Source organism: Musca autumnalis, unplaced genomic scaffold, assembly GCF_047663935.1.
Source record: "Musca autumnalis isolate F117 unplaced genomic scaffold, ASM4766393v1 scaffold_1, whole genome shotgun sequence".
NCBI classification, from domain to species: domain Eukaryota; kingdom Metazoa; phylum Arthropoda; class Insecta; order Diptera; family Muscidae; genus Musca; species Musca autumnalis.
In genome coordinates this window covers 316,529,925-316,550,073 of record NW_027411644.1, presented here as the reverse complement: position 1 = coordinate 316,550,073, position 20,149 = coordinate 316,529,925, and the positions used below count along the sequence as shown (strand labels likewise).

Below are 20,149 nucleotides of genomic sequence, written 5' to 3'. Positions count from 1 at the left end.
CAAATGTTGGCCTTCGTCATATTTTGTCCAAACTTAATTTCAGTTCAAAGATTGGCAATACCGGTCCACAAATTCCGGTACTTCCCCCCAATATTTAAAAAAAATTTCACAAATATCGTTTGCACGATATCTCTTGAACGGGTCCAATGTGGTCCAAACTTTAGTTCTCCTAATATTTTGTCCAAATTTAGTTTAACTTCTAAAATGGCCCATATCGGTCCTCTCCGTAGGGTACATCCCCCACAAAATTTCAACATTTGTGTCTAAGTGCAGTTTAGGGTCTGTTCGAAGATCCTTTGGAAATGTACACTGATGCTGTTCGTTGTGGTCCTGTTTACAGCGATATTTTGTTTTTCGTGGACAAGTCCATGCTTCCAAAAGTTATACGATGACGCTCTGAAATGACTAGAGGGCGCGATATCTATCAAAAAATATGACTCCCAAAATAAGATACACTTCCATAATGGACCAAGTCGGTTCATTCCTTTAATACCTCCTCCGAAAACACTTTTGAGCTTTAATCCTTTAAGGGACACAACATTCTGAAAAGACCCTAAATACATTTGATCTGTCCGTAGATGTAAGTTTCAATTAACATAGGCTGAGGGTATATCTCTGTCGACAAAGCCGACTGATACTTTTTCTACTTGTTCGTTCTTAAAATAACACAAAAGTTTGTATTGAAGAGAACGCCACGCCCACACCTTCAAATATTTTAACCTTATTTTTAACATATTTTCCATTGAATCTCCATTGAATCTTGATGACATAAATACTGGTTCTGGGCCAGTAGATCGAATTTACATCGAAACATTCAGAAAAATTCATACCTGTTGGTTTGCATTAACGTTTAGTTTTTATTAAAATAATACATTTTGTTTTTATCACATTGTTTTTTTACAATATTTGCTAAAATTTCACTATTTTAGTTTGACATTTGTTTTTATTTATTTTTTTTTTTTTTTGAATTTTTGGCCATTTTTATTGGCATTGCATTTGTTATCGGTTATTCGTCAGCATAATTCGGTCACAATTCTGTCTAAGCCTGAGATTCAGCTTGTGAGGTGGTCTGTGTATCACTGTCTGGTTTAGGTTCTTCGGTTGAACCGAACACACACATTGGACATTTCTCTTTGAGGACAATACGATATTTCGGATGACTCAAGCCGTAGACAATGGGATTATATACCGCACTGGTTTTTGCAAAGGTGGCGCCCAATATTGTGGTTGTCGGTGTTAGGCCATCAATTTTAAATAGACCATGGTAGCAGATAATCAGGTACGGTGTCCAGGCCAAAAACCATAACGATATCGTTGTCAAAGCCACTTTAGCCAGCTTTGCTTCGGCACTTTTGTCACAATCTTCAGAAGATCTCAGGGATTTTACATTCATTTTCTTGGCTTGTTCACGCATTGCTTTTTCATGGGCCGCAACGGCGGCAATTATAAACCAATAGGAGTAGCAAATCAAAAACAAGGGGGTATAGTAGACAAGCAACGAGTAGGAGATCAAATAGGAACGGGGATTCCAGTCACGGGTCATGTAATCAATACTGCAGGCGGTTAGATTGCCCTCGGGAACGTATCTAAAAAATATATTAATTTACATAAAAGATCAAAAGGAAAAAAATTCTCTCTCCACTTACGCACTCCACCCCAACAACGGCATTAGGGTCCAAAATGTTGCAAACATCCATATGAACGTTATCTTCACCATAGCCAATTTCACTGTCATCGGTCGACCCGAAACACCTTTGACAATTACATTGTAACGATCCAGGGCTATCATACACATCGACCATATTGAGACACAACCAAACATGGAACCACATATTGCATAGATGTCGCACCACATTGGACCCAAAATCCATGTTTCGAAATAGAAATTAATGATCATTACCGGTGACTGGGAGAGCATCATACAAAAATCGGAAAATGCCAAATTGAGTACCAATAAATTGGCTGGAGTTCGCAGGGATTTAGTGCCGCCAAAAATGTACACAACCACGCCGTTGCCACAACATGATATAACCATAATGACGGCCGTAAAAACGCCAAAGAGTTGACTGGTCGCTGAAGGCATTGGAGGAAAACGACCCCAGTAGGGATTTACCAAGTGGGCCATGTCCGGGGTGACCTGAAAGAAAGTAAAATTGATTTTCATTAATAATTTTTTTTCGTAGCTGACAAAAGAAGTTTTGGAGGTTACATTTTAGGCGTTTTGGGGTAGGCCACGATCAGATGAATGGCCTGGAAAAAATAAAGATTGGACCTCAGTCACGTTTTCGAAGTTACGCTAATTGATACGAAGATGTGCGCAAGTTATTTTAATCGACAAATTGTCAAACATCACGGAGTGCACCACGTCGCATTAGATCTCTCCCTGCCGAGGTTGAACCACCACAATTTATAATGGATGATGTTGCGAATGACGTCAGGAACGCTAAATCATCCAAAGTGTTGAGCCCTACTGCAATCTCCATGGTAATGCTGAAACAGGTGGATGAGCCGGGTGTTGAGTACGTCACCAATGTTCTCGATCTGTCTTTAGCCACACAAATCGTCGACGAAGTCTGAAAAATGGACGGGACTGGTCCCGCTACTGTAGCCAGGCAAGGATGCCAGCTTGACCAAATGAGAAAGTGACCAAATATGAAACGTACAGAATGATTTAGCTTTTGTCGCCAGTAGCAAATACCCTTGAGGCTTTAGACCTCCCCAGCGTCAGAAACAGCTATCCAGTTGCATGGGTTCCGTAAGCCGCACAACACGACAACAGCGCTTCTCGCTATATCCACGCATATTAGTCGAAGACTCAACCAAAGCAAGCCGTGTGATAGAACAGTGCTGGTGGCAAGAACTCCACGCTGTTTGAGGACATCCAACAGATAGGAACAAGAACGCGATGGAAAAATATTCTAACTTGTCAGAATGCTTCACAAGATACCGTTACTCCACCACAATATTCCACTGCATCATCACAACTCCATTAACGCATCACTGTCATTGGTGGAGATGATCACTTGCTATGTTGTTGTGATGATAAATTCGAGTAAACAAGTTCCCGTTACTCAACTACGAAACACGTGGCGGAGACGGGTATTTTATACCGAACAAAACTCGAACTGGGACATTCAGTAAAAGACCACGGACGTGAACACATCTTTCTGCGGTAAGTAATATATCCTTGCATACCCTTTTAGAGGAGCAAACATCGACTCGGATCACTACCTTCTTGCTGCCAAGGTACGCACGCGGCTGAACCTTTTCCCGATAACATAAAAGCACAATTGCAAAGGATTTCAAAATCCATGCAAACATGGATGACGAGGCGACAGCATCAATCCCAGATGACGGAATTGAATGCATTCCGCCCAGCCATAGTGAGGTTATGACAGCAATAAGTAGATTGAAAAATAATAAGGCAGCAGGAGCTGATGGGCTACCGGCTGAACTGTTCAAAACCGGAGGAAATGAGTTGATAAGATGCATGCACAAGCCCATTAATACCATATGGCAGGAGGAGAGCATGCCTGATGATTGGAACTTGAGTATCCTGTGCCCCGTGCATAAAAAAGGAGACAAGACTGTATGTTCCAATTATAGAGGCATAAGTCTGCTCCCCATCGCCTATAAAATTATATCCAATATATTATGCGAACGACTAAAGCCAATAGTCAACGATATTATAGGCCCATATCAATGCGGCTTTAGACCTGGCAAATCCACCATTGACCAAATTTTCACCCTAAGGCACATACTGGAAAAAACTCAAGAAAAACAGATCGACACCCCTACCATCTTTTTGTCGACTACAAGGCTGGCTTTGACAGTCCATAACGTACGAAAGTATTTCAAGCCATGACTGAGTTTGGTATCCCCGCAAAGCTGATACGACTTTGCTAGATGACGCTAACAAAACCGCGACCATCAGTTAAAATAGGGAAGAACCTCTCTAAAGAGTTCACCACCAACAGAGGCTTCAAGCAAGGAGATAGTCTCTCATGTGATATATTCAACATACTGTTGGAAAAAATTAAACAGAAATGGCACGATATACAATAAGAACCACATGCTACTCGCTTATGCCGACGACATCGACATCATAGGTCGATCGGAACAAACAGTGATTAACAACTTTATAAGAATAGAAGAAGAATCTGCTAGAGTAGGGATGGCAGTGAACGGAGATAAGACGAAATTGATGGTATCGACGGGCAATGCATCAACTGAAACCAGACCAACTGTGGAAGTTGGCACATACAATTTTGAGGTTGTTAACGACTTCATCTACATCGGCACCGCCATAAATAAAACAAACAACATCAGTTCTGAAATAAGGAGATAAATAATATATGCAAATAGATGCTACTTTGGACTAAGTAAGCAGTTAAGAAACAAGGTCATCTCTCGTGAAACTAAAGTCGCACTCTACAAAACACTGATACTACCTGTGCTAATGTATGGCTCCGAAGCATGGGTACTTGCGCAAGCAGATAAGGCAGTACTTGTTGTGTTCGAGAGAAAAATTCTCCGAAAGATATACGGCCCAATCTCCGTTGGTGATGAGCTATACCAGATATATACTGACATCGACATAGTTAAGCGTATTGAGTTGCAGCGATTGCGTTGGCTTGGTCATGTCATAAGAATGAACGATGATTCCCCCGCTAAGAAGTCGTATGCACATGAGCTACAAGGCGGTAAACGAAAACCTGGTAGGCCAAGACTTCGATGAAGAGAACAGGTGAAAGATGACACCAAAGATCGTGGTATTCCCACTAACTGGGAATAGATTGCTAGAGATGGGGGAAATGGAAATCTATCCTTAGTTCGGCTTATGGAACAAATGTTCTGTGCGCAAGCAGAGCCACCTAAGTAAGTAATATCCTTTTATCCTTACATATCCTTTTATCCTTACATTTCCTTTTATCCTCACATATCCTTTTATCCCTACATATCCTTGTATCTTTACATATCCTTTTATCCTTACGTAACCTAGTATCTTTACATATGATTGTAGAATGTCTTGGGTACTTATTAACGTCTCTTGCCGCCGCACAATAGTTCAAAAAACGATTTTCCTGACCAATAATCAAAATTTTGTTTTATCACAGATATTTAACTTCTATATGGGATTCGATAGTAAACATATTGAAACTAGGGAACCAAAAAATTAGGTCAAAATATTGGAAGGTGCGGGCGTGGTGCCCCTAAAGCACAGCCGACCAAGAAGAGGGCACACAAAATTCTCAATATTTGCAACTTTTGACAGTGTGTTAGTAACGTTGTATGCACTCATGCTGCTAAACAAATCAAAACATTTGTGAGCTCTTTCGTTGCGTTCGGGTCGTGTGTGTGTGAATTGCCGAAAAACTTCGTAACTTTAACAATATCAAAGCACGACATTGCCCTAGAAGAACATTTTTCCCATGTTTGAGAAATACGTCATTTTTGCAAACCTCTGGAGAAAGAAATAGCTATTTTTCGGAAATTATAACAGATATTGGGTTCAATGTTTTAACAAAGTAGATAGGATGTGGCCTTTAAACAAATTACCGTAGCGTTTACACTACATGAGCTATTTTATTTTTCCTCAGGTACTAAATTTTATGAAATTCCAAATTTAGTGGACTAGACCTTTTGTGGGACAACATGGAACAATGTTCTATTTTCACAGAAAGATGCCCGAGAGTCTCCTCTTTTAGCCCATATATACTTTTGTACCCAACCCGATCCGTCCGTTTAACACTTTTTTAAATTTATTGGGTGTGTGTTGTGTTTTTTTTCAGTTTTTTTACACAAATTAACATTTTTTGGAGTATATGACTTTTTATAAGAGTTTTATAAGTTTTATGAAAACCCAAGGAGTATTTTCTTTAATTAAAAAAAAAAACTTAAATACCTTGAATACCCTTGTAGATTGGCTTGAGTATTTATTAAGGTCTCTTACCGCCGTATCTCTGAATATCCTTGTAGATTGCTTGAGTACTTATTAAGGTCTCTTGCCGCCGTAGCCGTGCATATCCTTATAGATTGACCTGAGTACTTATTAAGGTCTCTTGCAGCCGTAGCCTTGAATATACTTGTAGATTGGCTTGAGTACTTATTAAGGTCTTTTACCGCCGTAGCCTTGAATACCCTTGTAGATTGGCTTGAGTACTTATTAAGGTCTCTTACCGCCGTATCTCTGAATATCTTTGTAGTTTGGCTTAAGTACTTATTAAGGTCTTTTGACGCCATTGCTTTGAAAATCCTTGCAGTTTACTTAAGTACTTATTAAGGTCTCTTGCGACTCTAACTTTGATTATCTTTGCAGTGCTTGCGTACTTATTAAGGTCTCTTGCAGCCGTAGTTCTACCTATCGTAGTAGGTCTTGCCTGAGTACTTATCCAGATCTCTCGCATATAAACCGATCCCGTTGAATTATAAAATTCATCCCATTTCTGAGGAGCTAGAGTACTTAGCCACGTCTCTGATCCATCAATCCCCGGCTTCCTGTGTTATCGAGTACTTATCCAGGTCTCGTATATATTAAGTAGAATAAGTCAATTGTAAAACTCAATATTAACGAAAACGTCTTTTTCTTTCTGTCTCTATCAAATAAATTGTATGTAAGGATCCTTGGACTCCGACAAGCTACTCTAGCTTAGGGGAAAAACCCGTCGTAGCACCTCATAGCGTTATGAGTTTTTACATAAGATTAGATAAAAACTTAATTATAAGGTGATTCGGTGAAAAAAAATCTCACGCACAAAATTATTACAAAAATTTGAATTTATCAGAATTATGGGCAATTTTTTAAAGTCACTGTAAGCATATGTATATATGATTGAATATAAACTTAAAAGCCACATATGATAACTAAACAAACAAAACATTTGTTTCTCACCAATGTTGTTTAATTATGAGAATCATACAAATTTCGTAAACACTTTTTTCAAAATATAATTTTTAAACACAAATAAAAATAAAATGCTATGTGCGTGACCTTTTTCAATATTTGAATGGAATAAACGTTATTTTAGTTATAAGTAGGCAAAAGTTCATTCATCCGTGCTACAGGAAATCATTTTTGAGAAAAAAATTTCGAAAAGTCATAACCCTAGTTAACAGAAGAGTCATCCTAATCACCCAGGCATATTATAAGGAATCTTCATGATTTTGAGGCAGAAGTCTCACATTATAATAATTATAATTGTTCCACAAACATCCCAGGCGGGACAGGGGAGACTTCTCTCATATCAATGAGTGCACCCCGATTCATATTAAGCTCAATGATATGGGACCTACTGTTTATCGCCGAGTCCGAACGGCGTGTCTAAGACACCACTTGTAGAGTAGTTGTACAAGGCTGAAATACTCAGAAAATGTCGCCAACATAACTGAGGGGTATTTTGTCACCGTTGAAAAGTGTTTGATGTTGACTGGCCGGGGAATCGAACCCACGACCTTCAGCGTGCAAGGCGGGTGTGCATACCATTGCACCACGGTGGCACCCCAAGTCTCACATTACAAGAGCGAACACCTCTAGATCACCATGAATATCAGACAGGTTCGAATAGCATTTACAGCTTACAACTTGGAATATATCAGCAGTCAGATTCGTAAACCTGAAGAGAGAGCAAGAGTCATTTTAAGAAGAAAACCGATTATACAAACATATCATATGCTGTTACAAGAACAACAACAACAGATATTTCAATAGAACATCATTCAAAAATTTGGCCATTATAATATTTTGTCTGGTCCACTCCCTCGGTTACCACTCCCACCAAAAGTTCAAAATGTTTCCCCAAAATGTCGCTCACGATAACTCTCACAGGGAGCAACCAATTTGGTCCATACTTTTCACTTGGTAATATTTCTGCCAGATATAGATCTATTACGAGGATTTATCTTGGTCCCTCTTTCATCTCAAGTGGACACTGACACTCACGTGGCGTCACCTGGGGAACTGCCTTTAACACCCGTTAAAGGTTGTGAGCCAACATGTGCCCCGCGATCACCCATAAGAACGTTAAAAACTTGGGTTTGGGCGTCGGGTTAGTAACCATCCCCTAGAAAAAGCAGACTACCATGAAAAAAGAAAGAAAAGAAAAACAAACCCCTCTAAAGATGACGAACCCCCCAAACGTTTTAAGGACCATGATCTGCGAATCTGCACCTGGAATGTTCGCACTCTTTATAGAGAAGGTGCAGTCTTCGCATTGTCAGACGTACTTAAAAAGTACAATTCCGATATTACTGCCATGCAGGAAATACGATGAATTGGGAAAGGCGTCACAACAACACCTGCCATGACAATTCAGTCTCCACAGTGAAACATCTGACAATGGTATGAGGCTGATAGACTTTGCAGCTGCAAAAACATGGTAGTTAGCAGTACCTGGCTGTCTCCAGATCAAATAACAAGTAATAAAATTGATCATGTTGTGATAGATGGAAGACATTCATCGAGCGTGTTGGATGTACGATCGTTCCGAGGAGCAAACATAGATTAGAACCACTACCTTGTTGCAGCAAAGGTACGTACCCGTCTAAACGTTGAAAATAATGCACGAACAGATACAACGCGGAAGTTGGATATCGGTCAGCTGCAAACACCACAGATAGCCACAGCATATTCCACTCAATTAGCCCAATTGCTTAATGAAAGCACTCCTCGTCCCGATAGCATATCACCACAAAGGCAAGATATTGCCCACTCCATGCAAACAGTCGCAAAATCCATGCATGGATACCAGAGACCTCCACCAAGGAATCCATGGTATGACCAGGAGTGTCGTGCTGCTACCGAAGAAAAAAATGCGGCATATAGGGCTACTCTACAATCAGTAGCAGGTATAGGGAGAAAAGGAGAGAGAGGAGAAAAGTGTTTTACGCAGGAAAAAAAGAGAAATGGAAAGACGGGAGTGTGAAAAAATCGAGATGTACAGGAGCCAGAATGCAGTCCGAAAGTTCTACCAAAGAGTGAAACATCAAACTGATGACTTTGGTACAGGCACATCCTCCTGTAGAGACCAGCAACGTAATTTGGTAACTGATATAGATAGTGTGCTCAGATATGGAAAGAACATTTCTCCAACCTGTTGTTATCCGATAGTAGCGAAGACGACGAAGATACCACAGATCCAATCCCAGAAGATGGTATTGAATGTATACCGCCCAGCCAAGATGAGGTAAACACAGCAATAAGTCGGCTGAAGAATAATAAGGCAGCAGGAGCCGATGGCTTACCAGCCGAGCTGTTCAAAACCGGAGGCGACACGTTGGTAAGGTGTGCTCATCAGCTAGATAGCACCATCTGGCAAGAAGAACGAGTACCCGACGATTGGAACCTGAGCATCCTGTGCCCTGTCCACAAGAAAGGAGATAAGACTGTATGCTCTAACTATAGGGGCATAAGTCTTCTAGCTATTGCCTACAAGATAGTGTCAGGGATAATATGCGAACGACTAAAGCCTATGGTCAATTAAATAATTGGGCCATACCAATGCGGCTTTAGACCTGGCAAATCCATCAGTGACCAGATATTTACCCTGCGGCAAATCCTGGAGAAGACCCACGAGATGCAGAAAACAAAGCAGCCTTCGATAGCCCCCTACGTTCAAAGGTATTCCAAGCCATGTCTGAATTTGGTATCCCTGCAAAGTTCATCCGGCTTTGTAGAATGACATTAACTAATACTCGATCGTCAGTTAAAATAGGAAAGAACCTCTCCGAAGAGTTTGGTACCAGAAGAGGTTTCAGACTAGGTGATGGCCTCTCGTGTGATCTTTTCAACATTGTGCTGGAAAAGGTTATACGAGATGCGAAAGTGAAAAGAAGTGGCACAATATATACAAACAGCCATATGTTACTTGCTTATGCCGATGACATTGACATCAAAGGTCGATCGGTAAAGGAAGTAACTGAAACCTTTGAAAAAGTCGAAAGGGAATCTGCTAAAGTGGGTCTGGCAGTAAACGGCGAGAAGACAAAGTTAATGGTGTCGTCGCGCAATGCATCCATAGAGATCGGGCCAACTGTTGACGTTGGTTCCTATAACTTTGAGGTAATATACGAAGAAGAATAGTGTTGGCCAACAGATGCGACTTCGGGCTGAGTAAGCAGTTTAGGAATAAAGCCACATCTCTTCAAACAAAAACAACGCTTTACAAAACACTGATACTGCCCGAGCTGATGTATGGTTCAGAAGCCTGTCTACTTGCGCAAGCAGACAAGGCAGTGCTTGGCTTATTTGAGAGAAAAATTCTTCGAAAGATCTATTGACCAATCTGCGTTGACGGTGAATATCGACGTCAAATAAACGTATCCAGATGCACCGATTGCGTTGGCTAGGCCATATCAAAAGAATAGGCGATGATGAACCCGCTAAAAAGGCATATAAATTCGGGCCGCATGGTGGTGCACGCAGAATTGGCATGCCAAAGAATAGATGGCGCAAACACGTGGATGAAGAGATGACAAGGCGCGGTATTCCAGAAAGCGAAGCACTAAACAGAGAGAGTTGGAGATCTTTTCTTAGTTCGGCTTATGGAACAAATGTTCTGTAATGGTCCAGCTAAGTAAGTAAGTAAGTCCATTAGGGTTATGACTGTTCGACATTTTTGCTCAAAAATGATTTCCTGTAGCACGGATGAATGAACTTTTTTCCTACTAATCAATAAAATATCGTTTATTACATTGAAGATGTTTACGAACAAATTGATTTAAAATTTTTTTTTTTTTCAAAAAATGTATAAAATGAGAACAAAAAAAAATTTCAAAAATTTTAGTTTTTTTTTTTTGTGTTAAAAAATTATATTTTTGAAAAAGGCGTTTACGACATTTTTATGATTCTCAGAATTAAAGAAAATTGGTGAGAAACTAATGTTTTGTTAATTTAGTTATCTCCTGTGACTTTAGAGTTTTTATTCAATTACATATCTGCTTACAGTTGTAAAAAAGTTATAACCCTAATGTCCATAGTTCCTTAGAAAATGGCCCGAAAGTCGTAAAGAATCCCTACGGCCACATGTGTAGTGGCACGACAATTTTCGAACGGGAAAACATCGAGGACTCACTTTAGGAGCTATAGTTGGTGGCGGTAAGGTTTTTACAGCTTAGGGTAACTATCTCAGCCAGAGTATGGCCTTACCACCAATAAAAATGATACTGTCGTAATATGAGCTGCTACGACTACCTTTTGTAAGAATTTCAAAATGATCTACGCATTTGCATTTTCATATTTTATGTTCTACATACTACCCGAAGGAATATAGTTTACGTTCGAACATGATTTTAAGTTTGAAACAAATATTACGATGCGCAAGGGTTGGACCAATGTCAATCACTCCTTTCGATAGCACTGTGAACACAAATTTTGGGCAGAGGTAATTCCTTTTGTAGATGAAAGCCCTTGGTCAGTACATTAAGAATCCCAAAGGACAAAAATGGCCTAAAATTTTCTGAGCGACAGTTTTGCAGAACATTTCGAACCTGAAAACGTCATCTTGCGGTACTTTTATAGCGGCTCTTAAAATAAAGGACGAAAAGGGCATTGAAGGAAGCGAGTTAGAAGGTCGAAGTGCTCTACGAAAATAATCCTCATTCGATTCGACTGAAGACATGTCATCTCAAATATAAACTAAAGCAACAGTGAACAAAGATATAACGCTGATTGCTGACGGCTTACAGTTTCTCTAGCAAAAACTTTATCACGCCATAACGCGGAAGTTCGACTCACGGAGGATCTGTCCTTCGGGTTATTAATATACTCACCAAGGCCTTTTTTCCCCAAGAGGAATTTTCCGTGTCCCAGACTTTCACCTCAATTTTGTTGCACAGTGTAGTTATCGAGCTCATCAGACACTTTAGTTGGATATCGTGGATTTTTTAAGAGCTTATAGACCACTACGCGCTATGTATATTCAACTTTATTGAAATTTGGAATATTTAACGCAATTTGGCCTAGAAAAAAGTTTACCACATTCTCTTGACGCACCAAACACGCTATGTCGGTCTACTTTTTATGAAATTTAGAAAATGTGACGGAAATAAATTCGCCAACTTATTCTGAAATCGGTTCAAATTTAGATATAGTTTTGAAAATGGATATATATTTTGAAAATGGTTCAGATTTAGACATAGCTCCCACATATATTTTCGATCGCATTTAAAAATTGCATTTTGTTGAAATTTAAAGAATGGTGGTAATGGGTATCATATAGTAGGCCCCGCCTGACTTTAATCCTTTCCTTATTGGTTAACGATTTTGTCAATGCAAAAATCAGAGCTATGTATATTTCGATCACTTTGCAAGAATAATTTTTCCATAACTAAGTATTGTAGATTTTTGAAATGACTAATTTTTAAGGACTACAGAGCCTTAATTCGTTCAAATTTTTTAAGCATATCTTTCACGGATTATCACCTTCCAAAAATGGTTATTCTACAATGTCTTTAATTTGTTCAATACTATTTTAAATAAAAACCACTTACTCTATCCAATACAGAGCCATTGCCCATTTGTGCCTCAAAACGGGGTGATTTGAAGTATTCGTCCATGTCATCTCTCATGGCTTGATTAAAATAATCCCAACACCCTTGGGATTGTGGATTTTTTTGTGGATTGACTTCACTTCAAATTAATTTGCATTTAAATAATTACAAATTTTTCCATTTACATTTCACACAAAAAAAGCGTTCACACTCACAAAACCCTTTAAACTTCAACAACAACAAAACTGCAAACTCAACTCAACAACAGCGCACTAACTATCGGAATTGAACTAATCGAAGTGTTATTTCAAAAATGCTTTGATTTTATCAAAGAGCCTTCATGCCAACGACAGCCTTATATACCGCAAAACAATTTTGTGGCTGTTGTGATTTTTTTTAAATTTGTTGCTGTTGTTGTTGTTTTTCTGCATTTAATTCGATTAGTATTTGAATTTGATATGTGTCTGCAACACACAATGCCAACAAAGGCAACAACTACAACAACATGGAGTGGACATCATTTATTATGCTATGGCACAAATAGCTATACAACAACAACAGCCACAACGATAAAAAAGAAGAAGAACAAAATCAGGCATAAATCCACACGCAATCAAAATTCACTTGCATTGTGGTCAGCATTAATTGCCGTTCGCCAGATGTAGCAAAAAAATACATATTTGCATTTTTTTAACCTATTGCCAGCAATTGTGCCCTTACATAGTCACCAATTGCTGCTATTCTAAGGGAAGATGAATAGTATGGGAATGAATTCGAAACATTGCACAGTGTTTATAAACCGCATAAACCGAATCTTAAAGACCGATAGTGTTTAGGATTCACCTTGCGTGGCTTCATGTCCATTTTCCAGACTTCGGGTACAATGTGGAGGGCTAGCGACATCCATTTTATCTACATCCATTGTATATTGTAGCGGTTCCAACATGGCAGGAAGACAAATTGTCGATTAAAATAACTTGCAAACCTCTTCGGATCAGTCAGCGTTATGTCGCCTGACTGAAATCCTATCTACCTTCTTCCCAGGTTCTGACTCTGGGGTTGCTGGGTTTGGCACATCGAAGCTTATCACGCTCATTTGCTAGTCCCGCCGTCTCTGCTGGGTAAATTTGGTCTCACTTCGGGTATTCGACCAGCTGGCACATCGATTGTCCTTCCTGCTACCCGAGCATTAGAAGTGTTCGGCAGTTCCCTGACGCTGTGGTTAATGAATTGAAACTAGGTTAATTAGCTTCCCCATGATTAATACAAGTGCGGCGTTCACAGGTGATGAATTCGGGCGGTCCGCTGATGACACAATTTGGTCTGACCCAAGGGAAACGACGAGAGGTCAGGTGACGTCGTTTGTCAGACCAGCTCACACGAAGTGAATTGTGACACTCTTCGTTAGTTATGGTAAGGGAGTGCTTATTGCCAGTGCAAAAAGTAAAGATATGAATCTGCTCAGCCATGAATCTACTCTACTCAAATTTCCTGACGATGTGATTAATGAACTGAAACTGGGTTAATTAGATTTCCCGTGATTAATAAAAGTGCGGCGTTCAGAGGTGATGATTTCGGTGGTCTACTGATTGACACAATTTCGTCTGACCCAAGAGAAACGACGAGGTGAGGTCATTTGTCAGACCAGCTGACACCCAGTGAATTGTGGTACTCTCCGCTAATTATGGTAAGTGAGTCCTCATTAACATTGAAAAACGTAGAGATATCAGTCTACTCAACCATAGCGCCGGTCATTACATAGGACCAATTGCCACAACTCATGATGAACATTAAAGTTTCCTAAGACCAGTCGTTCATGGCCTTCCAAAAGCGGCCTAATGTTGGACTTATACCCTGGAGATCAGCTATTTACCAGCTGGATATATACGTCGGGTTATCCTACCTCGGTAGCTCCACACCGAACTGCTATCCCCATCGGGCCAATCCGATGTCGATGAACTTGCAGCCGCGGGATTGTCGTTTTGTTGGGGAGGTAACCGAAGGAGTGGACATGTATGGTCCATCGCTGATCTAAGTTTGCAAGATATGTAAGTTTGAAACAAACCGGCTATTCCCATAAAGAGTTCGACACGAAATCGCCTGAAAAAGATTTGCCCAATGGATTTGGGGAATAAAACCATTTATATAGAGGGTACGCATTTTAGGTCATATCAAACAAAGTAATAAATATTTTTTTCTTCATTTATGTTTCGCAACACTGTGCCTATGTGAATTAAGTGTTAAACAATAACGTTAACAAACATGACAGCCTTGATATCCAACAAGTCTTCAGTGTCCACAAAGTTGATTTTAAATTTATGGGGGTCAAGGTTTTAATGTCACTTTTGATTGAGTTTTCCAGTGCAAAGATTTAGAAAAGAAAATTCATGACAGACAATGCACGCACACACGTTCATACATACACTCAAGGTGGCCAATATATTATGGAAAAATGTTCGCCTTGAGAAATAAAAGCTTTACTATTTTTAGTATATTTGGGCTTACCAAAAATAAATTCAAATTCAATCCACTTGTTATGCACTTCTTTCGCTATTTTAAGCTGTGCCGTATTAACTAAAAAAAGAAAAGAAAATTAAAACTATTCTTTAAGACATTTGTGTTTAGAATTTTAAATAGCAAAATTAAAATTTAAAGTTCGAAAAGACGTTACTAAAGCATCCTATACCACAAACCCAGTAAGGAAAGGATAAAAGTCGGGCGGGGCCGACTATATAATACCCTACACCATAAAATATGGGAACTTTATTCATATCTGGACCAATTTCAATATAGTTTGGCACATTTATTTCTTGAACAAATACAGTCACACATTCCAAATTTCAACGAAATTGAACATATATAGCGTGTTTTTTGCATCAAATACCTCAAATCGGCCGAAAATATATATGGAAGCTATATCCAAATTTGAACCGACTAAATTCCATTGCAAATTGTAAGTTTGATCAAAATTGGGCCTCCGCGATTAGGATTGCTCTCACAGTAAAACCCGAGCAAGTACTGCAACAAAAACATGTCATTGTGTTGCTGTACTGGAAGATTTCCACTTAAGACATGAGGAGGCACTCTGCTGGCGACATTCTGACAGATTTGAATATTTTTGCATACGCGAATTTTATACGTGGACCAATCTAGCACCGCATAGCTTACCACAGACCGACCTATCGCATTATAGGGTGTCGGCTAGAGACTTGAGGACCTTGTTCCTGCATCTCAGCGACATACTGTCGAATGTGACCCCTAAAATTTTGGGGTAGTTTTCGGTTGGAATTCTGCTGTCATCGACCATAACATTCAACATCTGCCGTACATGTGGTGAACAGAATTTCCCTACAGTAAGAGGATGATATTGGGTATTTAACACCCGTTAAAAGTAGTGGTCTAAAACGTGCCGCGCGTTCACCCATAAGAACGTTAAAAACTTGGGTTTGGGCGCAGTGTTAGCAACCATCCCCTAGAAAAAGCCGACTATTATGAAAAAATAAAAGAAAAAAAAAACAAATGCCTCTAAAGTTGACAACCCCCGCAAACGTTTTAAGGACCATGATCTGCGAATCTGCACCTGGAATGTTCGCACTCTTTATAAAAAAGGTGCAGTTTACGCATTGGCAGATGTACTTAAAAAATACAAGACCGACATTACTGCCATACAGGAAATACGATGGATTGGGAAAGGCGTCACAACAACACCTAAAGGTGACGCGCTGTATTATAGCTGCCATGACATAAAGCATGAGTTTGGTTGCGGATTTGTAGTTGGTCGGAGGTTAGGCACCTAGTCTCAAGCTTGGATGTGCGTTCGTTCCGAGGAGCAAACATAGACTCGGACCACTACCTTGTTGCAGCAAAGGTATGCACCCGGTGAAACGTAGCGAACAAAGTACGAACAGACACAACACGAAAGTTAGACATCGGTAAGCTGCAATCATAACAGATAACCCAATTGCTTAATCAAAGCACTCCTCATCCCGATAACATATCAACGCAATGGCAAAGTATTGCCCACTCCATGCTGACAGCCGCAAAATACATACTTGGATACCAGAGACATCCACCAAGGAATCCATGGTATGATCAGGAGTGTCGTGCTGCCGGCATATAGAGATATATCGTGAGAAAAGGAGAGAGGAGAAACTTCTTTTCCGGAAAGAGAGAGAGAGAGAGATGGAAAAGCGGGAGTGTGAAAAAATCGATAATGAAGTCGGAAAATTCTACCAATGAGTCAAGCATCAAACTGATGGCTTTGGTACAGGCACATCCTCATGTAGAGTCCAGCAAGGTAATTTGGTAACTGATACAGATAGTGTACTCAGGATATGGAAATAACATTTTTCAAAACTGTTGGAAAGCTCACCATCGACCACATATTTACCCTGCGGCAAATCCTGGAGAAGACCTAAGAGATGCAGATTGACACCTACCACCTTTTTGTCGATTATAAAGAAGTCTTCGATAGCCCGCTGCGTTCAAAGGTATTCCAAGCCATGTCTGAATTTGGTATCCCTGCAAAGCTCATCTGGCTTTGTAAAATTACTTTAACTGACACGAGGTCCTCAGTTAAAATAGGAAATAACCTCTCCGAAGAGTTTTGTACCAACAGAGGTTTCAGAGAAGGAGACAGCCTTTCGTGTGATCTCTTCAAAATCTTGCTGGAAAAGGTTATACGAGAGGCAACGTCAAAAAATGTGGCAAAATCTACACCAATAGCCACATTTACATGCTTATGCTGATGATATAGACATCATGGGACGATCAGTAAAGTAAATAAATATATCTTTATGAAGGTCGAAGGAGAATCTGCTAAAGTGGGTCTGGCGGTAAACGGTGAGAAGACCAAGTTAATGGTGTCGACGCGCAATGCGTCCATTGAGCTCGGACCGACTGTGGAAGTTGGTTCCTATAATTTTGAGGTAGTAAAAGACTTCGTCTACCTCGGCACCTCCGGCTATACACAACAAACGACATCAGCTGTAAAATAAAAAGGAGAATTGTATTCGCCAACAGATGCTACTTTGGTTTAAGTAAGCAGTTTAAAAACAAAGCCAAATCTCGTTACACAAAAATAACGCTCTACAAAACACTGATACTACCCGTGCTGATGTATGGCTCCGAAGCCTGGGTACTTGCGCAAGCAGACATGGCAGTGCTTGGTGTGTTTGAGAGAAAAATTCGTCGTAAGATTTACGGTGAATATCGACGTCGCATGAACCACGAGCTGCATCGGTTATACAACGATCAATATCAATACAATCAATATAGTTAAACGTATCGAGATGCAGCGATTGCGTTGGCTAGGCCATATCATAAGAATAAGCGAAGATGAACCCGCTAAAAAGGCGTATAAATACGGACCACTTGGCGGTGAACGCAGAATTGGCAGGCCAAGGAATAGATGGCGCAAACAAGCAACAAATAGAGAGAAAGGGAGATCTTTTCTTAGTTCGGCCTATGGAACAAATGTTCTGTAATGGGCCAGCTAAGTGAGTAAGTGAAGGATATTTCCAAATTCCTCGCATGAAAAAAGGTGGTAAGATCGGTCCAATAGGAATTCAGCCTTTCACAAATGACATCAGGGAAGGTACCTGACGCCAAGATCGTACAATCGTTCTCATACGTTACGATCTCAATGCCTTAAGGAGGGGGTGGAATACAGGAGAGATGGAGGTTAAACAGTCCCGGAGATATCACCCCACATTAGGAACTCACTGTTTCACTTGGACTTTTTCCTGAATTCCAGGTACGACTGGCGTTCACAAATATAATTTATTATCCAACGTTTCAAATATGACCGGAGGGTTGTCTGTTCGATGTCCTGTGGTTGACCACAGCAAGTGTGATGAAATAGTGACGGTGGAGCTTGACTTACACTATACAACACTGGAAATGCAAACAACTTCTAGTATGCATTTTTTTGAAAATACATATTGAGACTACAAAAACCCTCGTAAGGTTTTGTCCTGTCAGATCCAGTTCGGATTTTATGGCCTCATCTAAACCGGGCTAAAACTACAGTTTTTTTTTGAATTTATCGATTAGGAATTTGGCCTTGCTGTCTTTGGCAATATTGTAGCCCTAAACAAGTAGAACTTATCTTTTGAAAAGAACACATAAGAAAAACTCCATCTAGGGCATCAAAATCGATACAATATAGAAAATTTTACATAATTGCTGAAATTCTGCTCAGTATCGGCTAAACTATTGGGAGTTGAACCAAGTAACTTTTGTAAAAATCTTCCAAATAAAGTTCTCAACAATTCTTCAGAACATTCTGAAACTCTAAAATACTTACTTCATGTTGTTTCAACGGTATTTTGCATCATATCTTTTACAAGACGTATTTCAAACACAGTTCACATCAACAATAAATGTAGTTTTTCGAATTTATTATTTCTCCAAATATTTTATTCTTGCCCTTATCTTCAAATTTGCTTCAGAGATTAGATGAAGATTCACATAGGTTTTAGAGATATAGCCCAGAATTGCTTTAAAAAGTCAGTATTTAACCATGTTTAGATGGGACCATAAAATCCAAGCTGGATCTGACACAACAAAACCCAACTACCTTAAAAATGTTGCACAGTGTTTTCAAATCAAGCATTCCCCGCTGTTTGAGTCCTTGGCTGTGCTGTCGTGCTGTGCTGCTTACGGAACCCATGCTGATGCAACTACATTGCTATTTCTGACGCTGGTGAGGACTAAAGCCACAAATGTCTTTACTACTGGCGACAAAAGCGAAATCGGCCGGTACGTTTTACCTTTGATGGCACCTTCCATGGCTTCCAGATTACGGGAACGATGTGGGGCCTAGCGACAGTTTGAGAGCTTTAGTGAGATACTCGACTTCCGACACATCCAGCTGTTTCAGCATTACAATGGAGATCCAATCAGGGCCACAAGCTTTGAATTGTTTAGCGTTCCTGATGACATTCGCAACATCTTCCATTGTAAATTGTGGTAGTTTATCCTCCGCAGGAAGAGATCTAATAGGAAATAATACTCTTCTCTTTCGATTGAAATAACTTGCGCACTTCTTCGGATCAATCAGCAGAAAGTCGCCAAACGTGACCGAGGTCCTATCTTCCTTCTTTCCAGGGCTCGAGAATGACTTAACCGTTGCCCACAATTCACGTATTCCGGCTCCAATGTTGCAACATTTCAGATGATTTAACCACTTGTTCCGTTTACGCTCACCGAACACCCTGTTAACTTCCAGTGTCAGCTCCCTGACTCTGGTGTCACTGGGGTTGGCACGACGAAGCTCATCACGCTCATTTGCTAAGCCCGTCGCCTCTGTTGGGAAGTTTCATCTCACTTTGAGTATTCGAACAGCAGGTATATGGCTAGCGGCTGCACAGTGATGATGTCTCGGAACTTGCCGAACATCAGTAGAGTTGAGCAGATGTCTGAAGCGGTGATAAGTGAACCTACTGTAACTCGGACAATTACCTTTCCCATGATTGATGAAAGTGCAGCATTCAGAGGTTATGAAATCGGGCGGTCTGCTGATGGAGGCAATTATGTGGAGATGTTCTGATCCAAGAGAAACAATGGGTTGCCAGGTGACGTCAACCCGAAACGAAAGAACCCGCTGCCGTGTAATAGCCTTGCACCGGTTAGCCTAAAAAAATTACACTTGACTAATTAA

The 20,149-nt window shown here is 40.1% G+C and overlaps 1 protein-coding gene across 1 annotated transcript; it reads right to left on the bottom strand.

The window, feature by feature from the left end:
• Window positions 1-836: 836 nt before the first annotated feature.
• Window positions 837-12,869, bottom strand: Rh2 (Rhodopsin 2). Its single transcript, XM_073962352.1, has 3 exons — window positions 12,487-12,869; window positions 1,647-2,137; window positions 837-1,586 (listed from the first exon to the last, which is right to left on the bottom strand). Exons 1-3 carry the CDS (start codon window positions 12,562-12,564, stop codon window positions 1,040-1,042), a joined length of 1,116 nt encoding a protein of 371 aa, XP_073818453.1. The 5' UTR covers window positions 12,565-12,869; the 3' UTR covers window positions 837-1,039.
• Between the last annotated feature and the right edge of the window lie 7,280 nt (window positions 12,870-20,149).

What these genes read in the sequence shown, in the direction of transcription:
- Rh2 (XM_073962352.1), bottom strand. Translation starts at nt 12,564, where the DNA reads ATGAGAGATGACATGGACGAATACTTCAAATCACCCCGTTTTGAGGCA. An exon ending in ATGGCTCTGTATTGGATAGA is followed by an intron (nt 2,138 to 12,486) that starts GTAAGTGGTTTT and finishes ACTTTCTTTCAG; the next exon opens with GTCACCCCGGACATGGCCCA. An exon ending in CCGTTGTTGGGGTGGAGTGC is followed by an intron (nt 1,587 to 1,646) that starts GTAAGTGGAGAG and finishes TATATTTTTTAG; the next exon opens with ATACGTTCCCGAGGGCAATC.